Below are 27,161 nucleotides of genomic sequence, written 5' to 3'. Positions count from 1 at the left end.
CTCTAGCATCCCTCACCACACTACCAACTGTAATGTAATATAATAAATGGTGAGACCCTTATGTTAACCCTACCTTGAAATCAATGTGATTATTCCAGATTAGCTGACTTTCATGACTTGGATGGTGAGCCAGCGCTCGGCATCTCTGGAGCAGAACATGCTGAGGAAATTGAGTTTGACATTACAGGCGGACCTGATGTTGACATGGATAAGGATATGTCATATGTCTGCATTTTGCTATTTAACAGGTTCGAAAGTGATTTATCTGTGTTTAATTACTTTTTATTATATAAAACAAAATGATGTTTTTAATATTCTAAAAATATTCTTGAAATATAAAAAGTAAAAAAAAAAAAAAAATCAGCATGGCATTAACTTTTAGGTACTTTATTATTGATAATATATATTTCAGAATGAGCCTTGAGGATTTGTTTAATCATAAACATTATTTGCTTCCTCTAGACCCAAAATGAACCAGAGTTTGAAAATGGGAACAAACCGTTGTATAAGGGAGCATCATCAGCTCTTGGACAAACTATGCTTTTGCTCATAGCCTTTATGCTGACAGCTGGATTGACACAAAAAGCTTTGAGTCATCTGCTTCAAATGCTTGTGGTAAATGCTTGCACTCCTTCCTGTAATAGAATACTTTTTCCAAAAGTATTTTAAAAATAAATACATTTTGTTTAAATCTGTACTGTCCAGAATGTTCCACGCTAATAGAGGAAAGTTGGTGCAGTTTTTGTAACCAAAGCTATTCTAAGGATCAACTGTATAAAAATGGAAACTTCTTTATAACAGTGCCTTTAGTTCCGCCGTTTAAACTATTGGAGACATTGCATCTTGGTGAAAAGCTAAATTACAGAAATAATCGACCTAGACAGCAAAATTCAGTAGATGGCATTTAACATTGTTAAATGTACAAACAAATATATGAACAAACCAGTTTAAAAAAGGAATACGCTTTTAGCTTAACACTGAACTCAGATGGCATTCCAGTATTTAGGTCTTCTGCATATTCTATATGGCCCATAATGTCCTTTATAAATGAGCTAACTCCCCAGATTAGCAAAAAGCATTTAATACTTTCTGGGTTATGGTTTGGGGAATGGTAATAAACTTCTGTCATACATTTTCTGTTTAATATGCTCCTGTGAGAAATACTGGAAAGCCTCAGAATGGAGAGCATTTCTCCTTTTCTATGCCCCTCTTGTTTTGAAGTCAGTTCTTCCCAACACATTTTTTAATCATTTTTTGCTTTTGTGTAGAAATTGGGGTCCACTTTGATGCTATTCAGCATATAAGTTTGAATAATGCAATGGCTTTCTGTTGAAATTATTTCGAGGGACTCAAGCTGTACCACTGCAAATTGTTTATTCATTTTTGCTTCTAAAGCAGGTTCAAGAATGAGGGCAGGAAACAATGCAGGAAGCATCAACATTTGTTGGAAATTTGTTTGATGCCTTGCTTGATGGGTACTGCAACACGAAGCGAGTCAAAACCATATCTGCTGCTGTTTTGTTTGAAAGTGGCTACAGAAGAAAATGAAATATTTATGAGAAGTTTGTTGTAGAAAGCTGTGTAAATGGATCTGTCGATGTTCTTGCTGTATTTTATAACAAATATTTAATAAATTCACAGATGTATCAAAGTGAGTCCTACAAAAGAAATCAATAACAAAATAATTCTATAGTTAAGATTGGTCAAGGGCACTCTGGTCAAATCCACTCATTTGTTATACTGACACTCAATGATGGGACAGAACATGCCTTATGTCTAGTCAATCCAATACAAATAATGAAAACTAAGATGATTTCCTCAAAATGCAGCACAACAGGTTCTACTGTGAAACACATACAATATGTGCAATCTATCGATACCGACAGTGTCACAGCAGTTAAGGTAATATACCTTGTGGAAATAATTTGTCTTATAAAGAAAATATCTGTCTTTTGTCAAACAATTTTGAGAGAGATTAAAGTTACAGAATATGCGCACACTTAGCCTACCTATCTCATGCAGTCACATGGTTTTGAACCCTCATCGCCCCACACATAGAAGTAGTTCTTGAAAACCAATCACAGATTAAGTAAAGACTGTGAAAACATTCCCCGTTGGTTTTCTATAAATTGAAGTTGGTTTGAAAAGTGCAATTATTGTGGTTTGAAATACCAATCTTGGGTTTTATCATGGGTTAGTATATATGTATATAGGCATAGTAACTTTACATGGATTCACACGTAGAACTGTGAAACAATTCACAATAGGTCTTCTTTAATTTAAAGTCATTTTGAGAACGCTACCTGTTGTGGTTGGGAATAACATAATTTGATGGGGTTACCTTGCATATCTTTTTTTTTGTAAACATGTAAAACAGGCTGTGAAAGGATTCACAACTAGTCTTTAAATTAAAGTTGTTTTGAAAACGCTGTCTGCTGTGGTTGGGGATATCAAGAACTTTTAATGATCGCTGGGATGGTGGTGTGTATAGGCGATATGTTCTTGTATTTCACAAATTATTCTTAGGCTTCAAGCCTAAGACTGAGACAATTCATAAAACAAAGACTGAAACAATTCATATTTGGCCTTCTTTAAATTAAAGTTGGTTTGAGCGCTGTAGCTGCTGTGGTTGAGGAGATGAAGCCCTTTTACACGTGGCCGGTAGGCTGTGTGCGTACGTGCGGTATGTTATTGTTTTTCACAAATTATTCTTAGGATTGACATGTAAAATAGAGACTGTGAAACAATTCACACTTGGCCTCCTTTAAATTAGTTTTAGTTTGAACGCTCTAGCTGCTGTGGTTAGGGATATAAAGCCTTTTTTATTGATGCCAGGACGTATATGCAGGATGTTACTGTTTTTCACAAATTATTCTTAGGATTCACATGTAAAACAGAGGCTGTGAAACAATTCGCAACTGGTCCTCTTTAAATTAAAGTTGGTTTGAGCACTGTAGCTGCTTTGGTTGGGGAGATAAAGCCATTTTCATTCATGTCGGGTTAGCGTGAGTCGAATATCACACAAATATAGAACGTCAAGCTAACTTTACCGTGGAGAATTATATACCCAGTATTGATGGCTGGTTCCCTTTGGGGTAGAAAAACTGGCAAGCAAAACAGTCGCCATCAGTATCAGGTTTGTAATTTGCAATTAGCGGATTGGTCAAAATTTATATTTGGTCCAGGTCCAAACTGGAAGAAAAACAGCAATTCACTAACCTTGAACTGCAGCTCCGGCAGCTACACTAGACCCACTTTCATTTACATTTAAACGCAAAGGGGTTGAGGATGATGAAGTATTGCTGGAAACAGGAGCAGGACTTGCAAAAGAACTTCCACTAGGTTCCCATTCCAAATGTCCACAGCTTCTCTCCAAAGTTGCTAAATGGGTTTTGCCATTGTTGAGAATTTAAATGATCCTCAAATCTGACAGACCATTTACACCACTTAGGCGCCCTGACTGCACACCTCTCACAGACAGCTGTTCTTCTGAGTCAGCTGTTTCTTCCTGCATTGTAAAGAATAGCGAGGTATGGTAAAGCATATTAATAAACATGACAGTCCTCCAGGGTACACTATGTTAAATGCATAGCATAGTATAATTATTGGAAATGCAAAACTTTTATAATAGCTGTTATGACGTTTCATTTTCAATCCCCATTTTAGAATGATCCCTCTTATCGTAGTGTTTCATTGTATTCCACACCAGGTCCTTTTTGAATGTACTGGTCTGTGTGGTACGCGTTGCTCTTAACCCTTTTCCCAGCCCTCAGGCCCCCCTCTGCGGTTCTGAAGTGGGGGGTTGACAGCCTTGATGTTTCTGAGATTGCAGGAGTGTAGAGATGAACTGCACACAAACCACAGTGTGAAGCACGCAGACAGACAGCAGTGTGCACATGTATTAGAACATCCCATTGCTTCTGTAGTTCAGCACTGTGCACGTGTATTAGAACACGCTATTGCTTCTGTAGTTCCCTTTCAATTCGAAGATGGCCACCAAAACATTGTTATGGGATGTACACTTGCCTATTGGTAGGTGTCACTGAGCTCTTTCTATCAAAGCTGCCAATAGGCCCCCATCTCTCAGTGACCCCCTCGGTCCCGCCTACCGTGGGTACATAACCGTCATGCAGGGCGCCTCATCCTGTTTTCGCGACAAAACCGTGATGCTGAACCAGGTTTACGATAGATAAACTAATGTTCCCTTTCAATTCGAAGATAGCCACCAAAACATCAGGTGAGTCTCATCCTCTTTTCGTTTCCCAAGATTGGTACAGTAAGACCTCTCTGTGTTGCATTGAGCCCTTTTTTCTTCTTAAAAAGCGCCGAGCTGAGTTACGACTAGTTCCCCTGCACCTCATGCTGATAGCCAGCTCCGCCACTTTCCCGGAATCAGTTGCTCTTAAGTCATAGCCTTTTTTCTGTTTCCTCTATCAGCACCTGCTCGCTCCGCTTGTCAGGCTGCTTCTCTCTGACTGTTGTCTTTTAGTCGACTGTGAAATGGTAAGTATTATTGTTAAGAACTGTGTGTGTTTCTCCCTTTCTTACTTGGGAGAGGGCTGTTACTCCACGGGGCTGGGCTTGCCTTGTCCCCGCTGTTGAGTTACCCACCAGCCGCCTGCAGGCTGCTGGTTGGACCTTGTTATTTTGATTCTAGCTGCACGTCCCCATGCTTGTGCAGAGGACTAGCTGCAGCGTGGCTGCTTACAGCTGGACCAACCGTATACTCCTCACCGAGGCTTGCTCCGTTGCTAAGTTGAGACGTACGCAGGCTGCGTCAGCCTTGTGTAGGCTTTCAATCCAACAGACAGTGTGCTCTCCCCCATCTGTACTGTAATATATCTTATATTTATTGTATATTGTTTTACTGTGTTGTACCAGTCAATTGCCCGCCACGGCTTCGGCTCTGTCTCCTTGTTGTACGCTATGCATTACTCAGGTGTGTGACCACGCGGTTAGGGTAGACACCGTGCACAGCTACCACAGTGTTTTTTAAATACCACGGTGTGTAAGACTCAGCCTGTGCTACTTAGGTATCACGGTGCGCATGGTGCTTATTGACTCAAAACCCTCGGCGGCTTCAGCCCTGTCCCCATTGTACGCTACGTGCTGCTCAGGTGTGTGACCACGCTGTCAGGGTAGGCACCGTTGCATAGCTGCCCTGGTGTTTTTAAAGTACCGCAGTGCATAAGACTCAGTCCTTGCTAGTTAGGTACCACGGTGTGCACGGTGCTTACTGACTCGTAGTACCGCTACAGGCAAGTGCGCTGGTGTTGCACGCGGTGCACGTGGTGCCCGGCGCTACATGGTACGCGGTGCGCATAGTATCCAGCATTGCACGGTACTCAGGGCACTTGGTGCGCGGTACACGTTGCACGCAGGCTTGCAATGTCGAGCAGGGCTGATTTCCATGCCTGTGAGGCTTGTGGGACTAATATCCCACAGGAGGACAGACACACCATGTGTGCCCAGTGCTTAGGCCCCGAGCACGCTTCTACAGCCTTACAAAACTCTTGCGGCTTTTCAGCACCGAGTGCTCGCCAGTTGCCTGGAGAAAGTTGCACGGGAGTGTTCTTCTTCCCCCGCAGCGGGCCCCTCCTGGCCACGCCTCCCGATGCCGTCACAGAGGCCCTCTGGGGAGACTTCCTGTGCGCATGCGTCTGTGTCCACCCGTAGCCGCTCCAGGGCTCATAAGGCGCACAGCAGTGTACCTGCAGGTCCCCTGGACAACAGAGGTAGAGCCACGTCACCTTTCCTGCCTTCCCTGATTTTATGGAGGAGGTGCGCTCCTGTTGGGACCAGCCAGCCACAGCACCCATCCAGTTGAGACAGGGTTCTCAACTGGCCTCGCTGGAGGGGGCGGAGAAACTGGGCCTGGCAGGGTTTCCCCCTTTAGACTCCACAAATGCAGCCTTGGTGAAGGCTCCACTGGTGTGAGCTATGCCCAGGGAGCCTATGTGCCTGTACCTGCAATGTAGAGTTATGTAGACACATGTCCGGCGGGCTTATGTAGCGGGGGCCCAGAGCACCTGCTTGGCCAACACATCCAGTATTCTGATTGCATATATGGATGGATTTTTGCGTGACGGCCCACTCCCAGAGCCGGTAGCCACAGAGTTGCGATTGCTGTCGCACACGTTGCTCCTGTCGTGGAAATTCTAATAAAAGGAAGCGAGACTGCGAGTTCCAAACACACAAGCTTTTATTTCTTAAGTTTGCAAACTGAGAACACTCAACACACAGGGTGCTAGATAATTATTGAGTAGTGTTCTAACATACAGAGTTAGATCAGTTTCTTATATACCTTAAAACTGCCAGCAAGGCAGAGGGTTAGCCAATGAACATTCAGATGTTAGCATATAAGGGAAACAATTTATAACTATGCATACATGGCATATAGCTAAGCAAGCAAAAAACAGAATGGGTGGTTTGGGTGTACCTGCAAAGAGACATGTCTGGCTCATCCTGTTATCCATTATCTCACAGCTGCAGCTGCAGTGTAGGCAAAACATTATCTTAAGCAAAGCATACAAGGTTATGCGAGCAAGATTATAGGAGTGCAAGATGCCAGTACTTTTCCATGTCGAGCCAATCCTATTTTCTATAACATTTCTATTACACACCAGATCTCCCTGGGCAGGAGCTTGGCGGGCCTAGTGGTCGCACATAGACAGCTGTGGCTGTCGCTGGTGCGGGTGCCTGATGCCGATAAGGCTGCGCTTTTGGACACACCTATATCACCAGGCTATACCTTTGGTCCAGCAGTGGAGGAGATCCTGCAGCGGTCTCTTCAATAGTGTGAGGTGTCTCGGCAAGTTGCCGAGTTGCTCCCTCCCCCCCGCAATGGGGCTGGGTAGGTCAAGCCACTAGCATTTCCCCCTGATGCGGACAGTAACCAGGGCGATGCTAGTTCCCACAGTCCTGCTAGGTGACCTTAGGCATTGCCTTCAGGCATCATCTCAGACAAGGGACAGAACTCTCCTGCAACGTGCTCCTTTTCACAGCATCATGACTACGTATGTGACAGATCTGCTTCAGGCCTCGGTGCTCCAGACCGAAGTGGCAGCCCTGCTGGACAAGTGCGCCATTCGTCTCATAGACCCCACCTCTCTCGGGGAGGGTTCTACTCAAGGTACTTTCTGGTGCCGAAGAAGGAAGGTGGCTTTCGCCCCAGCCTGGACCTGCTCTTCCTTAACCGGTTTCTGAAACAGTGGAGGTTCCAAATGCTGAATCATCGTCACATACTCAAGTCTGTCTGGTCGGGCGACTGGTTTACCACGGTGGACTTGCAGGAGTATTTTCACGACCCCATTCATCCACAGCACAGGAAATGTCTCTGCTTCACCTTTCAGGGCATCATTTATTAGTTTTCCATGCTGCCGTTCGGCCTCTCCCTAGCTCCCCGTACGTTTTCAAAGTGTGTCGACGGCTGCATGGGGTCAGAGAACTACCTTAATAACTACCTGGTTGATCTGTTCCCAGTCACGGGAGTGGGCGGCGATCCACACGGCGCTGGTGACGGAGCATCTAGTGAGGCTGGGCCTCACCATCAACGATACCAAGAGTTGGCTGACACCGGTGTTTCGACAGGGATCGAAGGTACTCCTTGTTTTGTGCCAGAAGTTACTGGGTCTGATGGGTGCAGCGGCATCAGCCATCGAGCTGGATTTATTGCACATGCGCCCGCTGCAGGCGTGGCTTACTGTGTTTCACTTACATTCCAAGCACGACAGACACCATCGGCTGACTTTGTGTCTTGCGTGCGCAGCAACCCTGCACTGGTGGAGGATTTTCTGTCCGAATGGGAGTGGTCTACAGAGGAGTCAACGGACCCTAGTCGGGTTGTTGGACGTCCCTGCATATCAATATGCTGGAGTTGCAGGTGGTGTTCCTTGCGCTCCTGCGCTTCCTACCTGTAGTGCAGAACAAGCATGTGCTGATCCGCACGGACAACACATCAATGGTGGCGTATGTCAACCACCAGTGTGGCCTTCAGTCCCCGGGGTTGCATCTCCTAGCCTTCAGGCTCCTGATTTGGGCACAATGGAACCTGCTATCCCTTCGGGCGACGCATGTTCCGGGCGTGGAGAATCGGGCAGCGGACCTCATCTCGAGGGAGGGGCCGCATCCGTCGGAGTGGCGGCTCCACCCTCAAGTGGTGGAGCGCGTTTGGGGATGGTTCGAGAAGATGCAAGTCGATCCCTTCGCCTGGGCAGAGATCACTCATTGCCCCCTGTGGTACTCCCTCCACCACTGCAGCGGTCCACTCGGCATCGACGCCCTAGCCCACGTATGGCCCAGAGCGCTCCTTTACACGTTCCCGCCTCTGCCATTGCTCCTGGCCTTTCTCAAAAAGGTATGGTCAGAGAAGGCGTCAGTTATCCTAGTGGACCTGGTTCTCAACCCTGTGCCAGTTATTGAACAGCCCATCCTGGGAGATCCCGCTTCGCTAAGATCTCCTCAGCCAGGCGAGAGGCACACTTTGGCACCCGGAGCCAGGCATGCTCCAGTTATGGATCTGGCCCCTGAAAGGGACCGCTGGTCAACCTTAGGCCTGTCAGACGCGGTTGTGGGTACTCTGCAGAATGCTAGGGTGCATTCCACTAGGTCGCTGTATGATATAAGTGGAAATATTTTCAAGATTGGTGCCGTACTAATGGTCATGATCCAATCTCTTGTCCCATGCCTGTCATCTTGCAGTTTCTGCAAGATCTGCTTGAGGCTGGTAGATCACTGGTAGAGCACCGGTAGATCACCTTCCACACTTAGCAACTATTTCTGCTTGCCATGCCTCCGTTGACTCAGTGTCACCGAGCACGCATTTTCTGGCTAGACGGTTTCTCAGAGGCACTCGGCGGTTGCGTCCTCCGAGGAGGGCTACTCTCCCCAAATGGAGCCTTGAGATTGTACTGGAGGCTCTCGCACAGGCCGCGTTTGAGCCTATATACTCCATTGAGTTGAAGCATCTGTCCATGAAGACACCCTTCCTCTTGGCCTACATACTTTTTCCAAGTTCTATCGCCTAAACGTGATAGATCCCTCATTGCTTCACTAGGGTCCTTGAGGTTGCACGCTCGCACCGCTGACCCTGGTCAGGAAGGACTAAGGCGTCCCCGTATGCTGCCATTCTTCTCTCCCTCGCGACGGCTCTAGTACGTGTTTTTGCATAACAATGTTTTGGTGGCTATCTTCAAATTGAAAGGGAACGTTAGTTTACCTATCGTAAACCTGGTTCCCTGAAAGAGAAGATGTCCACCAACTGCAAGGTTGTGTTGATCTACAAGGTTGTGTTGATCGAATGAGGCTTCCTGCATGACGGTTATGTACCCTCGGTAGGAGGGACCGAAGGGGTCACCGAAGGCAGGGGGCCTATCGGCAGCTTTGATAAAAAGTGCTCAGTGACACCTACCAATAGGCAGGCGAATATCCCATATCAATGTTTTGGTGGCCATCTTCTCTTTCAGGGAACCAGGTTTATGGTAGGTAAACTAACGTTGGGCATTGTACGCATGTATTAGAATAGCCCATTGCTTCTGTAGTTTAAATTTGTTGTACATATGAAATCAAACCACTGGAACTGAAAAGCTTGGAAGTGGTTAAAATAGGCAAATTAGGGATTGTCTGATTTAGTCGATGACTTTAATGGGTCACGCATGCAATTCATTTTAAATAGCAAAGGTACACAGTGCCACAGATGGTAAAATGCAGGAGGCTTTTCAGAAGTTTTTTAAGATGCCTGATTAAAGCACATTTTCACCTGTGAGTGCCTACTGTTTCTATATCTGATTACTAATCAGAAATTGAAATTCTCGCACCCTGAGGATTTCATGCAGGTAGGTATCTGAAGGATGATTTCATTGCTAAATAGAGTCCAGCACAGCTAACACAGTCTGGTGATATCTCTTTAGAGACAATTAAGAACATAAGAACATAAGAAAGTTTACAAACGAGAGGAGGCCATTCGGCCCATCTTGCTCGTTTGGTTGTTAGTAGCTTATTGATCCCAAAATCTCATCAAGCAGCTTCTTGAAGGATCCCAGGGTGTCAGCTTCAACAATATTACTGGGGAGTTGATTCCAGACCCTCACAATTCTCTGTGTAAAAAAGTGTCTCCTATTTTCTGTTCTGAATGCCCCTTTTTCTAAACTCCATTTGTGACCCCTGGTCCTTGTTTCTTTTTTCAGGCTGAAAAAGTCCCTTGGGTCGACACTGTCAATACCTTTTAGAATTTTGAATGCTTGAATTAGGTCGCCACGTAGTCTTCTTTGTTCAAGACTGAACAGATTCAATTCTTTTAGCCTGTCTGCATATGACATGCCTTTTAAGCCTGGAATAATTCTGGTCGCTCTTCTTTGCACTCTTTCTAGAGCAGCAATATCTTTTTTATAGCGAGGTGACCAGAACTGCACACAATATTCAAGATGAGGTCTTACAAGTGCATTGTACAGTTTTAACATTACTTCCCTTGATTTAAATTCAACACTTTTCACAATGTATCCGAGTATCTTGTTAGCCTTTTTTATAGCTTCCCCACATTGCCTAGATGAAGACATTTCTGAGTCAACAAAAACTCCTAGGTCTTTTTCATAGATTCCTTCTCCAATTTCAATATCTCCCATATGATATTTATAATGTACATTTTTATTTCCTGCGTGCAGTACCTTACACTTTTCTCTATTAAATGTCATTTGCCATGTATCTGCCCAGTTCTGAATCTTGTCTAGATCATTTTGAATGACCTTTGCTGCTACAACAGTGTTTGCCACTCCTCCTACTTTTGTGTCGTCTGCAAATTTAACAAGTTTGCTTACTATACCAGAATCTAAATCATTAATGTAGATTAGGAATAGCAGAGGACCTAATACTGATCCCTGTGGTACACCACTGGTTACCACACTCCATTCTGAGGTTTTTCCTCTAATCAGTACTTTCTGTTTTCTACATGTTAACCACTCCCTAATCCATGTACATGTGTTTCCTTGAATCCCAACTGCGTTCAGTTTGAGAATTAATCTTTTGTGCGGGACTTTGTCAAAAGCTTTCTGGAAATCTAAATAAACCATGTCATATGCTTTGCAATTATCCATTATCGATGTTGCATCCTCAAAAAAATCAAGCAAGTTAGTTAGGCACGATCTCCCTTTCCTAAAACCATGTTGACTGTCTCCCAGTACCCTGTTACCATATAGGTAATTTTCCATTTTGGATCTTATTATAGTTTCCATAAGTTTGCATATAATAGAAGTCAGGCTTACTGGTCTGTAGTTACCTGGTTCAGTTTTGTTTCCCTTTTTGTGGATCGGTATTACGTTTGCAATTTTCCAGTCTGTCGGTACCACCCCTGTGTCAAGAGACTGCTGCATGATCTTGGTTAGCGGTTTGTAAATTACTTCTTTCATTTCTTTGAGTACTACTGGGAGGATCTCATCCGGCCCAGGGGATTTGTTTATTTTAAGAGCTCCTAGTCCCTTTAACACTTCTGCCTCAGTTATGCTAAAGTTATTTAAAACTGGATAGGAACTGGATGACATGTGGGGCATGTTGTCAGTATCTTCCTTTGTAAAAACTTGTGAAAAGTAATCATTTAACATATTTGCTATTTTTTTTCTTCCTCTACGATTTTGCCATTTGTATCTCTTAAACATTTAATCTCCTCTTTGAATGTTCTCTTGCTGTTGTAATATTGGAAAAACATTTTGGAATTGGTTTTAGCTCCCTTAGCAATGTTCATTTCTATTTCTCTCTTGGCCTTTCTAACTTCCTTTTTGACTTGCATTTGCAGTTCTGTGTACTCTTTCTGTGTACTTTCTTTTTGGTCCTTTTTTAATGCTCTGTAAAGTGCCTTTTTTCGCTGAATATTTTTTTTAATTGATCTATTAAACCATTTTGGCAATTTAGTTTTACATTTAGATTTGTCTACTTTAGGGATATAATTGTTTTGCGCCTCTAGTACTACATTTTTGAAGAACAACCATCCTTCTTCTGTGGGTGTTTTCTCTATTTTACTCCAATCTACTTCTGTTAGTCTCTGTTTCATGCCTTCATAGTTTGCTTTTCTAAAATTGTAAACCTTAGCTTTAGTCTTTACTTTTGATGATTTAAAAAACACTTCAAATGAGACCATGTTGTGGTCTGAGTTTGCCAGTGGTTCTCTGACCTCTGTTTTAGTTATTCTATCTTCGTTATTTGAAAAGACTAAATCAAGGCATGCCTCCCCTCTAGTGGGTGCCTTCACAAATTGTGTTAGGAAGCAGTCATTTGTCATTTCCACCATTTCTATTTCATCCTTCGCGCTACCCACCGGGTTTTCCCATTTTATTTGGGGGAAGTTGAAATCCCCCATTAGTATGGCTTCTCCTTTGCTACACACATTTCTAATGTCATTGTATAACAGATTATTGTGCTCACCGTCTGAATCTGGCGGTCTATAGCATGCTCCTATTATTATGCCTTTTGAATTTTTGTCTGTTATTCTGACCCATATTGATTCGGTTTTATTTTCTTTGTCCAGGTTTAACACCTGGGCTTCAAGACTGTTTCTTATGTATAGCGCTACCCCTCCTCCTCTTCTGTCCTGCCTGTCTTTCCTATACAGTGTATACCCACAAATATTATATTCGTCCCCATCACTCTCAGATAACCACGTTTCTGTAACACCTATCACATCATAGTTACCTGTTAGTGCAGTAGCTTCAAGTTCTAGAATTTTGTTTCTGATACTTCTAGCATTTAGATAAATACATTTAATGGTTGTCTTACCTGAGTTGTTGTTCTTGTTTTGATGCGGTCTCCCTTCTGTTTTTTTGTTGATTTCTCCCCCCTTCCTTTCTAGTTTAAATGCTTCCGAACCTGCTCGAGGATCTTTTCTCCAAGTAGACTAGTTCCCTTGTTATTTAAATGCAGTCCATCCCGTCTATACAGATAGTCCTCGTTGTAGAAAGTGGTCCAATGATCAAGATAGGTGAAGCCTTCCCGTGTGCACCACGTCTTCAACCATTGGTTTTGATTAATTATTTCCAGCTGTCCATATGGTCCTTTGCAAGGTGCGGGTAGTATACCAGAAAATACCACAGTTTTGGTTTTCTCTTTTAATTTCCTTCCTAGCTCTCTGAATTTGTTTTGCAGGGATTTTGGTCTGTCTCTTCCAATGTTGTTTGTACCGATGTGGACGACTACTACCGGGTCGTCTCCTGTTCGTTCTAGGAGCCTGTCCACGTTTTCAGTGATGTGCTTGACCGAGGCTCCCGGAAGGCAGCACACTGTTGTAGTAAGGGGGTCCAAACTGCGAACTGAACTTGCTGTGTTTCTCAATATGGAGTCCCCAACAATCATGACCTCCCTTCTTTTGGCACAGTCAGTCAAAGCTTTATGCTTTAAGCAATAAATGGCAAGTCTTGAGGTGTTCTAATAAATGTGCTCACTACCTGGACCTTGAGGTCCTCTCAGCATTGAAAGGGTTAATCAGGTTCATTCTTGAAGTCTGGGGGAAAGAGAGGACACCTGTGTGTTTGCGCTCTGACTGAACGAATGAACGCGGCTTGAATTTCACTGATAAAACAACGTACCAGCAGTAACGAAGGCATGTGTTTAGACCAGTAGGGTAAACACACACATTTCATTTTTGATGTAATGCATTGAAACAGATTCTTTTCAACAGGGATAAAATGTATATACTATATATCTAAAGGAGATCCTCTGATTCGTTTACAGTATACTGTCACTATTTCAATGCTTCAGACAGCCGAGTTAATGATTCAGTTTTTTTCTTTTTTAAGGTTTTTAATTGTTAACATCACAAGTACTTGATGTTTGCATTTTATTGCAGTAATTCATCCACAACTTCGAATCACTCTATCATAATGGTCAGGAAAGTTATATGAACATCTAACAATCATACTGTGGGGAATGCAGTGTACAGTCATGGGAAAAGCATGAGGAAACTGCACAATACCCATGCTGAACTTGTGAATAACAGTAACGGCAGCTCTGAAATGCAGGTAGGGTTCAGCAGTGAGGCTGAGCAATTGAACGAGTCAGATCCGATGAGATCGCAGTGTGTGTCAGTGTGTGTGCCACTGGGTTAGGGTTAGGGACTGGTAGTGTGGATGAGGGTGGAGATTCCACTTTGCACCTTGTAACAAAGGCCTATAACATGGGAATACTGCCTACAAGTGACTGCAATACAAAAATGTATTAACAAAGTTTTGTTTTGCAGCTTCCCCTGCTTATACAATGTATTCGCTGTGCTTTGCTATTTTTAGGTATCAGCTAGGCAGGCAGGGATAGGGTGACCACCTGTGTCTAATTGGGCAGGACAGTCCCAAAATGTAAAGATGAAGTCCCGGTCCCGGGTTTAATGCCTCTGGGATGGCATTTGTCCCAAATCTATAGACACAGTGCAATCTTACAGTCTAATGCCACAGTCAAACCACATCATCTCTTTATAGCGCATCGTAGCACCACCCCTGCCGCATTATTTTGCAACGCCAGACACTCGCTCACTTGCCAGTTAAAACAGTAAAAAAAAGTGTGTATGCAATAACCAGACGCGCTCCCAGCAATGGTACGCACAACTGAACGACTCTGAATCAACATGCTGTAATGTGTTTCAGTCAGAGTGCTGCATTTCCGTTCTTGTCTGAGTTTCCCTTTTTAAAAATAAACACAGTGTGCTGCCAGAGACCGAACAGTGACTAGTGACAATCAAATAGTCCACAATAATAAAAGCTACAAATAAACATTTGAAATACAGACATAACCGATAAACTAGCTCACAATCACTACAACTATTCATTACTCAACCTGCTCCTAGGAGGAAACAGTCAAAAAAAAAAAAAAAAAAAATGTAAATAGTGTCCCGTTTTTGCATTTTGAAAAGATGGTCACCCTAGGCAGGGAGGCAGGCAAACAGAGGGGCAGGCAGAGAGAGGCAGGTAGGCAGGGAGGGAAGCAGGCAGAGAGAGAGAGAGGCAGGCAGGCAGCCAGGTAGAGAAAGGCAGGCAGACGGGCAAACAGAGGGGCAGGCAGGTAGACAGGGAGGCAGGCAGCTGATCCAGGGACTGTTGGCACTCTGTGTGTGTCTGCCCTTTACAAGCTGACAGACAAGGTGACTATTAAATTGAAGTTACAGGGCAGACAGACTGTTAATGAGTCTCAGTATAGTCAGAACCCTTCTTGAAGTGCTGTTTGCACCAGTGGACATGTTTACTGTGGCATCCTAATAGGAGACAGTTTACAAAGACAAGTGAATTTTCAAAACTTTCTCAAAACCTGTTTAAATGCTGTCCGGAACGGTGCAGGACAGCCCTCAGACACAGACATGTTTAAACACTACATTTGTATCTGTGTCTCCAAATATTCGGTTTAAATGAGTAAGAGGCAAAAAACACATAGCTGGTGTTGGATCTCTTGTAATCACCATGCTGTACGTTTATAAGGTACCACTTTACATGTCGTGTCTCTAATTACGATGTATTTACATAGTAGTTACTTAGCCACTGAACAGACAAAAATCATTAAATTTTAAACAGACAAAAAGCTTATTAATGCGTTTAAACATTTACAATGCTTTGTCCTTGACATGGAATGAGGGATCTCCACTCTCAGCGATGTTACAAGAGCAGTTGCTGCTAATAGGGACTTGAATTATAATAGTTTGTTCTGGGGTATATTATAAAGAATACAGTAAATCTATAATGAGCAGCACACACACACACACACACACACACACACACACACACACACACACACACATCTTTATTTCAGCCTGCAGCCTGCAGCCTTCACATTGAGACAGGGTTGTCCAATGAGCAAACAGTTCCCACTTACAAATCAAGCTATTTTTTTCTTTAAAAAAAAAAAAGAGAACAATGATTTTGAATACAGATTTACAAATGAAAAAAAATTCTACATTGAATGTCACCATCAGTACTGTGGTCGGAAGAGGTTGTATTAACTACAAAGAAGATGGCTCAATTTCCAGTGTAAACAAAATAAAATAAAAAAAACATTTGCAAGTGTGTGCTTTCGCTGGGCTCTTGAACAGCCTGTGTTCCGCACCAGTGATTCCCTTCCCCCCGTGAGTTTGAGTGCAAATCAACACAGTGTTCAAGAGGCAAGCCGAAGCTCCAAGCCCAGGCAGAGCCTCTCTAACAGCTCTGCCCTTTGTGTCACAGGTCCTATAACAAACAGAGACTAGAGTACAGACACTCCTCCACATACAAGTACAAGCAGATTTGGGGGGGGGGGGTGGAGATGATCGAGGGTTAATACCGGTATAATAAATACAACTGCAGCTGGTGAGAATGATCGTGGAGTTGGGGGGGGGGTGATGGCAAATCCAGCATCCAGCCCTCCTATTGAAACATGGCATACAATCAATCCCCATTAAGTTAAAGCAAACAAATAATACAAATTAAAAAAAAACTAAAAAAAAAACGAATAAACAGAAGAGGAGGAAGCGGCGCTTGGTTTAGGGGTTCTGTTCCAGCTCCATGCTGCCCTCCTCTGGCTTCTTCTCATCCTTCCCTTTCTCTGTAGCTACTTTCTGTAGGAGAGAAACACATGGGAGTGAGAGAGTCAACCCAGCCTCCACTCAGGGGACAGAGTCCACCCAGCACTCACTCAGCCTCCACTCAGGGGACAGCGTCAACCCAGCACTCACTCAGCCTCCACTCAGGGGACAGAGTCAATCTAGCACTTACAAATATCGACCAGTGCCCCACTCACCTTGGCGTCATGCTCTGCGAACTTGGAGAACATGTTTGCGTAGAGCCGCTTGTCCTTCTCGTGCTGCTCTCTCAGGAGCCGCTGGCAGGCTGTAACCTGCACCTTGGCTGCCTTGTTGTCAGGGTAGAGCTGCAACACCTTCTGGAAGCCATCGCGCGCCTCCTTGAACTCCTTCAGAGCAAACAGCGCCTCACTGCGACGGAACAGAGCCTTCTCGTTGCTGTCGTCCAGCTCCAGAGCCTGGGGACAGACAGACAGCGTAACAGCACCTTGTTATTGAGTGAGTGTGCGGAACACTCCGCATGGAGGGAGGGAAGTGTGCGGGACGCTACGTGTGGTGAGAGGGAGGGAAGGGAGTGGAGTGAGCGGGACGCTCCGCGTGGAGAGGGAGGGAGGGGAGTGTGCGGGACGATGCGGTGACACCTCCCTCCTCCCTCCCCTACACGCGATCGGTGCTAGGGAGGGAGGGAGGGGGAGTGCGAGGGACGCACGCGTCAACCTCTGGAGGGAGGGAGGGGAGTGCGAGGGAGGGAGTGCGAGGGACCCTGCGTGGAGACGCACCTCCCTGGAGGGCGGGAGGGCTCCCTGCGAGACGAGGGACCTCTGCGTGGAGGGAGGGAGGGAGGGGAGTGCGAGAGGGAAGCTCTGTGTGGAGGGAGGGAGGGAGTGTGCGGGACGCTCCGCGTGGAGGGAGCGGAGTGTGCGGGACGCTCCGCGTGGAGGGAGGGAGGGGAGTGGAGCGTGCGGGATGCTCTCTTCGCTGCAGTACCTTGTTGCAGTTCTCCAGGGCCTGCACGTGGTCCTGGATCTTGATAAAGCAGGCGGCCAGGTTGAGGTGAGCAGCGAGCTGCAGGGCCCGGGTTTTCTGCTCGTCCTGCTCCGACAGCCCGGACTCGTGTTCCAGCCAGGAGATGATCTTTTTGTACTGCTGCGCTGCCTGCTGGTACTTCCCTTCCTGAGTGCAGACGCACGGTTAGGATCAGACTCAAAGGGGCGCTAAACGACACCGTCTCACTCACACGGAGAACACGGGAGCCCCCTTAATTTTGCACCAAGTCTCACACCTCTCATACACTCCTAGGTTCATTTAGGTGTTGAAGACTGCACTCTATTGCAATCTTGTGGCAACAACTTTTCAGCTTCCACAAACAAAGGTTTATCTGATTGCATTAAAAAGGAGGGACTAACGATACTAAATAAATATTACTTAGAGACAAGCCAACAGGCACTGTATGTACACATGCACGTTTCTCAGCAGGACAGGAGACAACTTGTTCATTTTAATTCAAAATGTGTGCTTATGTTTGTTAATAACTATGACTCAAACAGTTGGACATGCCTGCTGGTACACAGTGCAGTATACTCACTCCGACATGGCTGTTGGTACACAGTGCAGTATTACTCACTTTAAAGTACTGGGTTCCCTTTTCCTTGACAATGGGTCCTTGCTCGAGCTTCTCCTCTGTATTCATTTCCCACGACTCTTTGGTCTGATTGGGAGGGGGAGGGGGAGTTTCTATTAAGATCAAGTTGAAACAACTCTTTCTGAGAGCAGGTATAAAAAAGACACAGGCTTCTTTGCAAGGCATTTGTTCGTTCTGCAGTTTGGTCATCTCAAGGATTGAAGCCCTAATGCAAGAAACCCTTCCAAAAGGAGTCTGACACACTACAGCGTCCCCCATCAATTCTAGAGGTCACCTTTAAATAAAACTCCACCTCCCAGCAGCCTCTAGAACTCCCTTCCTGCAAGTCACAGAGTTCTAGAATTCCATCACACCAGCAAAGCACAGGACAAGCTAAAAAGTTCCTCATGTGAAGCTTGGTTGGTTAAAGATTTCTCTGCTATGAAAGAATTCTAGCTACAGTTCTTAAAGCTTTTTTTTCCCCACTGGCACCGCACTTTAACCCTTTATAAAACGATGCTAACTATTTTTCAATGAGGTGCACGAAACAGGGTTTAAAATGTATCGACAGGTTGAATCTGGTCATCTAAATTTGTCAGTTTCCTCCTTGTGATGCTTGTGCTCGAGAATCGAGCAGCTCCCTCCCTCTCCCAACCTACCTTCTCAAAATTTATAAGCTTGACTTTGTAAGAGAGCTCTGCGTCCGGAGGAATGTTGAATTGGGAGCTCCCCATACTGCCAAACCCATAGCTACAGAAAACAAAGACAAGGGGATTTTTGGTCAAATCTGTTCAATATTGCTTTGTCAGGCAGGAAAAGAAGACTCCCATTGCATAGCAGTTTGATCTGTTTCTGGTTTGACTGCAAGCTTAGCAAGATAAACCTCAGCTTATTACCTACACACTGGGGCTAATCAAGCACATACTAATACCTTTAGTGGGGAAAACTGCTATGCAATACGAGTCTTATTGCCATCATTTATGCTAAAAAAAATTAAAAGCATCATAACTTCAAGCACAAATTAAAGTTTTGACGAAAACCTTGATCAGAAAAAACACTTAAGCCTCTCTTCCTCCCTCTTTGACCCCTGCTACTTCCCCCTGTCTCCCCTGTTTGTCTCCTCTTACCTGGGCAAGAGTTTGATGATGGACTCCTCTCCTTTCTCCATGGACTGAAGAGCCTTCTCTATGCCGTTTGGGATCCCTAAGTCCACCCCATCTCCCACCTCAAATGTCAGCTCCCTGCGGTCAAACACCTTCCCCTGCCACTCGCCTTCCAGAGACACTGGAATGAACAGACGGGTCAGGAACACCATGCAGACAGCAAGCACCACGAAACAGGATCGAGACAAGCAGACCGGGCCTGTCAGTTAGATAGGTTCTCTAGATATGCAGGTTTCACACAGACCACTATCACAAAACAGACATTCTCTCTTCTCTGCTGCCTCGTTTCCAATGCCTGGCGCTACAGGCAAGCCAGGGAAATCATGCAAGGACAGACAGCCACTTTTCCAACATCTCCAACTGTGATGCTTCACTTAACTTGTGAGAACCTGCTTTCATAAAAACTGGATAAGAGGTTTTGTGGATAGTCAATTCTTGTAAAAACTAACTTAAATTTAGCAGTCGTTTATAGTAAATTAAATACAATACAAATTCACGAACACAAATTTCACGTTAGTGCAAATTCTGGAGTGTTTTCGATTCCAATACCCTGATATTAAGGAAGCCTTGCTTGTGTGGTTTGAATGGGACACTTATAACTGGATTTTTCATAAAATGCGCAGAACTTTCAAATGTATAATACTTGCCTTTGTTCTGTAATTAATTTGATTTCAGTGTTGCTGTAATAATGAAAGCATGCATTTAGCGTAGATAACACATTCCTGACAATGCCATTTTTTTGCTGGTCCCTTCAAACTGGCATGAATGACAACTGACTGTCCCTATAAAGTTTCTAAGAGTGTTTGAAGCGGGACAGTCTGACACCTCATTCTTCTGTTCCAGTGCTTGTCTGGGGAGTTCTCCTGGGATGCAGCAGTTAGAGTTCCACTCACCCTCCACAGTGGCGCCCTCGTTGGGTTTGGTGTACCCCTCCCCCTTTGTGAGGATCCTGCGAATGATTCCTCCGTCCTCCTTGTCAGAGAGGTCCTCCCCCTTGAACTGAAACAGCTCCACCTGGAGGATGGGAAAGGAAACACAGCAGGCATTGATAGGGGTCTAATTGCGATTTCGTGAAATTCAGGGGTCCGCGTGAAATTCACCTCTTTTAGGGGCCAATGCATACTGGACATGTATGGAGAAAAAAAAACCTTGTTTAAACGAACTACTGAACAACGCAAACTATGCATCTTCCTTCATTCTGTGCCCTTTTTATTCATTCACTGTCATGTGTGCATTGCACTTAAGCAAAAAACAAAAAATATTCACAAAAAAAAATTCAAAGTGGTTAACGTTGTTGTTTACTATTCAAACGACAAAGTTGTAATCAGCCTATCAGTGCGTCTTCACTACTTTTCTGTGACCTGTACTGTACAGTAGGGGGTGGGACAAAGTTGGTGCTGCATTGTTTTGATAGGTTGCTAAAATCTAGTTTTCCGCATTGGAGGTAAAATAGTAGAAACGGACAATAAAAAAAGCTACATATTTCGACTGATCATCGATTCCAGATATTTCCCAAAGAAACTGTACATGCAGATTGAGGTCATTGTTTTGCATCTCTTAATGCGTCTCTGGAGAAAATACGATCGATCACTATTTAGCTTCAGACTCGCTCATTAAACCAAAGGCTACTACAGAGGCTGCTGAACAGAACGTAAAATAAACAACAGCTTTCAGAAACCAAATGCAAACAAAAAGCATTCCTGTCAGCAAGTTAATTCAGTACTGAAAATGATCTAGCACAGCCACCTCGCTTCAACCTGCTGCTTACTTTATCGCAGTTGGAATTTTGACCCGAATAGCCACGTTTATTTTGTTCTGACATGGTACTAATAAAATAACTTATTGGATGGGACAAACAACACGACAAACGTGCTGCATAGTTTGCCTTTATTAAAAGTATGCCAGATGCCCTTGGGTAACCGAGTTTTGGGTCTGTTTCTAATCGATTTCCACATCTGTATAACTTGGCAAAGATGTGCAGTCTCAATGTATGGGCAAGACAACTGCAGGGGATGCTGGATGTTTGCCTTTAGCAAATAACAGCACTCTGTTTTAGTAAGAGAGCAAGTACCACTATTTTTAGGCTTTATAGTGTTCTGAAATACTGTCTACTTGGGTTTATTTAATGTTTAAACAGGTCTGTGAAATCCTAATTTTATTCCACAACCTACCCGTAGACCCCTAGGCATTGAGCAAGAATGTCAGTAGGATGCATTTTTGGGTGTTTTTTGTTTAAGTCCATTACCAAGGCACTGCCTACTAGTGCCAATTCATTTTTGCCCTCTCATCAACTTAAATACACACACACACACACACACACACACACACACACACCAGGTCTGAGATGGAACAGGGCTGCACAAGTCTACCGAGTGCAGCTCAGATCTCAGTGCTTGCAGTAATTTGCACCTCCAGTGGACACAGTCCCCCCAAGAAACTGCAGCACCACGCAGCTCTCACCTCAAAGACCAGCGTGGAATTGGGTGGGATTTTGGGTGGGCTGCCGGCTACCCCGTAGGCGTATTCCGGACTGCAGATAAGCTGGCAAACTTCCCCAATCTTCATGGTAGCCACACCAAGGTCCCAGGCTTTGATCACCTGCTCTGGAGACAAGAATACAGGAAGCATTTTACTAAAGAAGTTCCTTGGTTTCCAGAAAACAATTCCAATTAGAAAAGCAACACAATTCAACATGTGCTGTATCTTCAAGCTCTGAGGATTGCCTACATACAGCTACGGCCAGAGACTTTGCATCTCCCTGTTGAATTAGAGAATGAAAGCTGCTGAATAATATTACGTTAACATATTGAATTACACACCACTCTGTAGCTTTCCCCTATATTTAATGAAAGACTGACAGCAATTGAAAAAACTTGACATTTCGAAACCTACTGTACTATTATCACGGCTGTTCATGGGCATATCATTGTCTAATTTAATTATATGACGTTTAACGAACTATCTAAATGATGTTCTATATATATATATATATATTTTTTTTTATTATGTCTCAATCCTAAAATTGCAGGCGATACAAAGCTTTTGTCCATACTGCATGCATACCTCGTGTAGAATGGGGATGAGACCTCTGCTTCGACCTGCAGCAGCTCTAGTCTGCGTTTCACTACATAACAGCGCCACCACAGGCCACAGAGTGCTCTCTGGTTAGCATGCCCAGCCTGTTGGATCACAGCAACGGACCTACCTTTCCCGAGCTCAAAGGTGAACTGCTCGCCCCTGTCCCGGCTGGAGTCAAACTTGGTGCCGTCCAGCAGTGTCCCCACGTAGTGGACACTGACCTTGTCCCCAATCATGGGGGTCTCATTTCCAGTCCCCTCCTTCTTAATCACCTGTTACAAAAAAACCATTGGGGAGATTAAAATGAGAAGAGTGTTTATAGTGTTAAATATGGCTTCAAATACACACAACCAAAAGTTATGCGCTACATAGTCTGTGGTATAAATGTACTGTGCTAAATCCTACCTTTCCTATTTAAATGTCAACAGTATCGATCTTTATTTTAAATCATAAAAACAGGGGCATATCTCAAGGTGTCTGTCCATCGTGAAACCGAGGAAGCCTGATCCCCTACGTTTTACACCTTCTAAGGAAACCCCTGAAGGCAAAAAACCACACGAACAGAAAATAACGCGGGTACCCGCATTATTTTGTGCGTCACGAACGATGCTGTGCAGTTTGGTAAGGTGAGCTGATCTTGTGTACAGTGGCCCTTCTGCACTTTGCGCAGTGTACTGCATGAAACCGGCGTATCCCCCAAGAAACGCTCTGCGCTTGAATTCTACGGGCAATGTGACCCAACGGAAGTCCCAAGCACAATTGCCAACCCGATTCAAGCGCTGGCTGCAACTCCTTCAGAATCACGGCTTTCATTCAAACACAACGGCAGTACACGGGAGGACTTCTTGGACGCATGCATTTGAAAACGGGAAAAACAAACAAGCACGTCTCCGTTTTCTTTACGTCTGTTGCGAGTTTATTTTGACTACTCAGAGTTACGGATACAGTCATCGATGAGTTTGCATTATGTGTGAGTGCCAACAGGTTAATAAGAACCGAGTCCAGCTACACCATGAACGGCTAAAAAGAAAACGTTAAATGCAGGACAAGGTCACATTAGCTGTATTTTATTACGACACTCGCTGCAGACTGTCTCATCCCAGTGTATAATTATAAACTAATTTATAACCCGTTCATGGTAAGTTTGCGTCCTGGTGCAGCAACATGTATACTGCCTGGACTGCTATCACAGGCCTGATTGCTGCCTGGGGCTATCCTGATTATTTTACAAACACTCCCAAGGTACTGGGTGCTGGACAAGTGGGCTTTCCTGACAGGGTTTGTAAGGCTCCGCGTCACACGAACGAATTATTCCGAAATGGAAGCAAACCTTGGGTTTCTAAAACATACAGGCAGTAGATATTTACTAAAGTATTATGTCCTTAATTCCGTAGGCTATCTCTTATACTGTTACTGTAGCGATCCATGAGTACCTTTAACACTCCCCGATCTTTCTTCGGAGTGAGGTCTTCTCCTTCCATTGCGATTTTCTGCTGACCCTCTTCGCTTTTCATCTCTTCTGCTGTCATTGTGCTGTTTGAAATCCCTGAAGACAGTGAGTGCAAAACTGGGGGGGGGGAATAAATTCTGGATCAGTCAAATCCCTCGTTGTTGTTATATGCTTGCCGACCTAAAAATGCAACCAAACTGGTAGTACGGTGTGGATCTGTGCAACTTGAGAGCGGTCAGTACATTCAGTCTGCAGACTATCCTTGCGTTGTCTGAAGCGTGCTTTGTCAGCTGCACGCTATTTGAATCGCTTTCTGGAAGAGGAAGGGCAGAGAACTTTCCAGACACCGTGCTGAACGGTTAACTCGCTTTCCGTAGGAGGCAGGGCTCAGAACTTTCCAGAAATAAAGGACAACCGCGTCGTTAGGGACCGTCTCGCAATTGCGGGGGAAAGTAACACACGTAAAAAATGTTGTAGTGTGAGTGTGTAAGGTAATGTCCTCCTAATCTTAGAACTTGAGAATGTTCCTTGGCTCGCAGAAAAAACAATTACATATTTAAATATATATTCAAATACATTTAAAACTATCTATATGAATATAAAATTACATTTAAAAGTACATGCTGAATTTGTAGACTACCCTTGCAGAGTGGGACGTCTAAAAACCACAAACAAACACAATCGTGGTTTATTTCAAATCAGCGTCATGTGTCAAATACTTCTTAAACATTGCGGGAATGTATCTGAACGCCGAGCCTCGGTTGGTCACCTTACTAATTTCTTAAAGTTAAAGTAACACTGTACTTCAGACAGAGCGACTCTGACACAGAGAGGGAGCTGTGTGTTAATTAAACCCATTGGTTGCTCAGGGTTATTACAGGAAATTTTATTTTTTCGGTGGGATCTGTACCTTTTTGAAAGTAACTTTACTTGACATAGTATGCAAATCCCTAGATGATTTGGCAGCAGTTGCACTGGATTCGCCCATCGAATGGCCAGCCAATCAGATGCTAGTAATAAGAAGAACACGCCCACTGCTTGTCTTACTGCGGTTTTCTTGATAAACGTAGATGACGTTAGTAACTATGCACGTTCCAAAAATGTAAATGTTTAATCGACTATCCAGTATTTATCTCGATGTATGTAATGAGGACTGGGATCGATTTTCGATTTAATCGTAGCAGCCCTAGTGTACAGTGACAATGTATTGTGTGTGTATTTTGTTAATATCGTATCAATTGGTAATCTCCATCCAATTTTCTGCTGTAGCGTCATTTTTACCAGTCTGGAAACTGTACTGTGGGTCTGGTGACTTTTGCCCCAGCGCTTTCTCTCTATACCCGCGCTCTTTGCAAAAAACGCGTGTCTATCTGAGGCGTTCATATCGTCTTGATCGCATAAATCAGGTGGTTTTTTTTTTTTTTTGTTTGTTTGTTTGTTTTGTAAGGCTTTCTTTCGCTATGTATACATCTGGAGCAGGTTTGCTTTTAATGTTTGCTTTTTTTTTTTTTTTTTTTAAATAACACATAACATATTATTTCACATCTAATCTAAGAACCGATTATTTTGAACAAGGTTTTAACGATATGTACAGAACACAGAACAGAATTAAAACACTGTAACTCCGTGTGTTCTGTCGAAATGTTAACCAGTCGGGTCATTTATTAATGGTGCGAGTTTACCAAAATATACAGTGTATTATTTGTGAAATGTCGATACAAAATGATATGGAATTATAATTGACTGCAATAAATAAAGAATGGCATAACTGCTTTTTTTCCTCAATGAAATTGTTAATATATTGTACAAATATATTATTAAAAATGTCAACCTCAGCCTATAATTTCGTGACGTTTCGGACAAAAGCCACCCATCAGTGTAGAAAGGACTTAGCTTCATTTTATAAACAGTTGAAGAAGGGCTTTTGTCCCAAACGATGTCATATAAAATATTTTAAAAAATAATTTAATTAATTAATTAATAAAAACAACTTTAAATTTGGGTGACATAAACAAACTGGATTGTCAATGTGGTCTTTGAAGCAGAGCAGTGTAAAGAGGGCCCTGGGAAGAGTCTATGTTTAAACACTAAAGAACGCCACATGCCTTTTCCAGGATGTCCACGCTTCCCATTTCCATACAAACTGTATTCCATCCAGGAGCAGTTCAGGGTATCCTTGTACAGCTCTCTGGATCAAGGGAAGATCGGGGTGTTTAAGAGCCTGACTGGGACGGTAAGGGCTCATGTCAGTATAATCCAGCCCAGTCATTAGCCGGGATAGGATGCTAAGAGACACTGACAGTATGACTAAATTCAGCATTATCCTATAATACTGGATACTGAAACGCTTCCCTGTGCAGGATTAGCTCCTGTGATCCCAGAGACACAGCCCATACCCTTGTGTCTCAGGCGTTCCCCTATACAGAACTCCAGACTCTCACTGTGTCCCAGACATTCCCCTGTACAGAGCCCTAGACTCTCGCTGTGTCCCAGGCTTTCCCCTGTACAGAGATCCAGACTCTCGCTGTGTCCCAGGCTTTCCCCTGTACAGAGCCCCACACTCTCGCTGTGTCCCAGGCTTTCCCCCATACAAAGCCCCAGACTCTTGCTGTGTCCCAGGCTTTACCCCATACAAAGCCCCAGACTCTCGCTGTGTCCCAGGCTTTCCCCTGCACAGAGCCCCAGACTCTCGCTGTGTCCCAGGCTTTCCCCCATACAAAGCCCCAGACTCTTGCTGTGTCCCAGGCTTTCCCCCATACAAAGCCCCAGACTCTCGCTGTGTCCCAGGCTTTCCCCTGCACAGAGCCCCAGACTCTCGCTGTGTCCCAGGCTTTCCCCTGTACAGAGCCCCACACTCTCGCTGTGTCCCAGGCTTTCCCCCATACAAAGCCCCAGACTCTCGCTGTGTCCCAGGCTTTCCCCTGCACAGAGCCCCAGACTCTCGCTGTGTCCCAGGCTTTCCCCTGTACAGAGCCCCAGACTCTCGCTGTGTCCCAGGCTTTCCCCTGTACAGAGCCCCAGACTCTCGCCGTGTCCCAGGCTTTCCCCTGCACAGAGCCCCAGACTCTTGCTGTGTCCCAGGCTTTCCCCTGCACAGAGCCCCAGACTCTCGCTGTGTCCCAGGCTTTCCCCTGTACAGAGCCCCTCACTCTCGCTGTGTCCCAGGCTTTCCCCTGTACAGAGCCCCAGACTCTCGCCGTGTCCCAGGCTTTCCCCTGCACAGAGCCCCAGACTCTTGTTGTGTCCCAGGCTTTCCCCTGTGCAGAGCCCCAGACTCTGGTTGTGTCCCAGGCGTTCCCCTGTGCAGAGCCCCAGACTCTGGCTGTGTCCCAGGCTTTC

At 44.5% G+C, this 27,161-nt stretch overlaps 1 protein-coding gene across 1 annotated transcript; it reads right to left on the bottom strand.

Annotated features, from left to right (window-relative positions):
* Positions 1-15,394: 15,394 nt before the first annotated feature.
* LOC121319197 (peptidyl-prolyl cis-trans isomerase FKBP4-like) lies at positions 15,395-24,194 on the bottom strand. The gene is made up of 10 exons (XM_041256394.1): positions 23,806-24,194; positions 22,500-22,644; positions 21,755-21,897; positions 20,188-20,308; positions 19,259-19,415; positions 18,791-18,881; positions 18,135-18,218; positions 17,498-17,683; positions 16,729-16,968; positions 15,395-16,546 (listed from the first exon to the last, which is right to left on the bottom strand). Exons 1-10 carry the CDS (start codon positions 23,899-23,901, stop codon positions 16,472-16,474), a joined length of 1,338 nt encoding a protein of 445 aa, XP_041112328.1. The 5' UTR covers positions 23,902-24,194; the 3' UTR covers positions 15,395-16,471.
* Positions 24,195-27,161: the final 2,967 nt, after the last annotated feature.

The sequence above is a fragment of the Polyodon spathula genome, chromosome 8, assembly GCF_017654505.1.
Source record: "Polyodon spathula isolate WHYD16114869_AA chromosome 8, ASM1765450v1, whole genome shotgun sequence".
NCBI lineage: Eukaryota > Metazoa > Chordata > Actinopteri > Acipenseriformes > Polyodontidae > Polyodon > Polyodon spathula.
This window is presented reverse-complemented; position numbering and strand designations above follow the sequence as displayed.

Excerpts from the sequence above, each read along its gene's own strand:
- LOC121319197 (XM_041256394.1), bottom strand. The coding sequence starts at position 23,901 with ATGACAGCAGAAGAGATGAAAAGCGAAGAGGGTCAGCAGAAAATCGCA. Across the intron at positions 22,645-23,805 it reads AAGATCGGGGAGTGTTAAAG|GTGATTAAGAAGGAGGGGAC; the intron begins GTACTCATGGAT and ends TTTTTGTAACAG. Across the intron at positions 19,416-20,187 it reads CGAGGGCGCCACTGTGGAGG|TGTCTCTGGAAGGCGAGTGG; the intron begins GTGAGTGGAACT and ends TGTTCATTCCAG.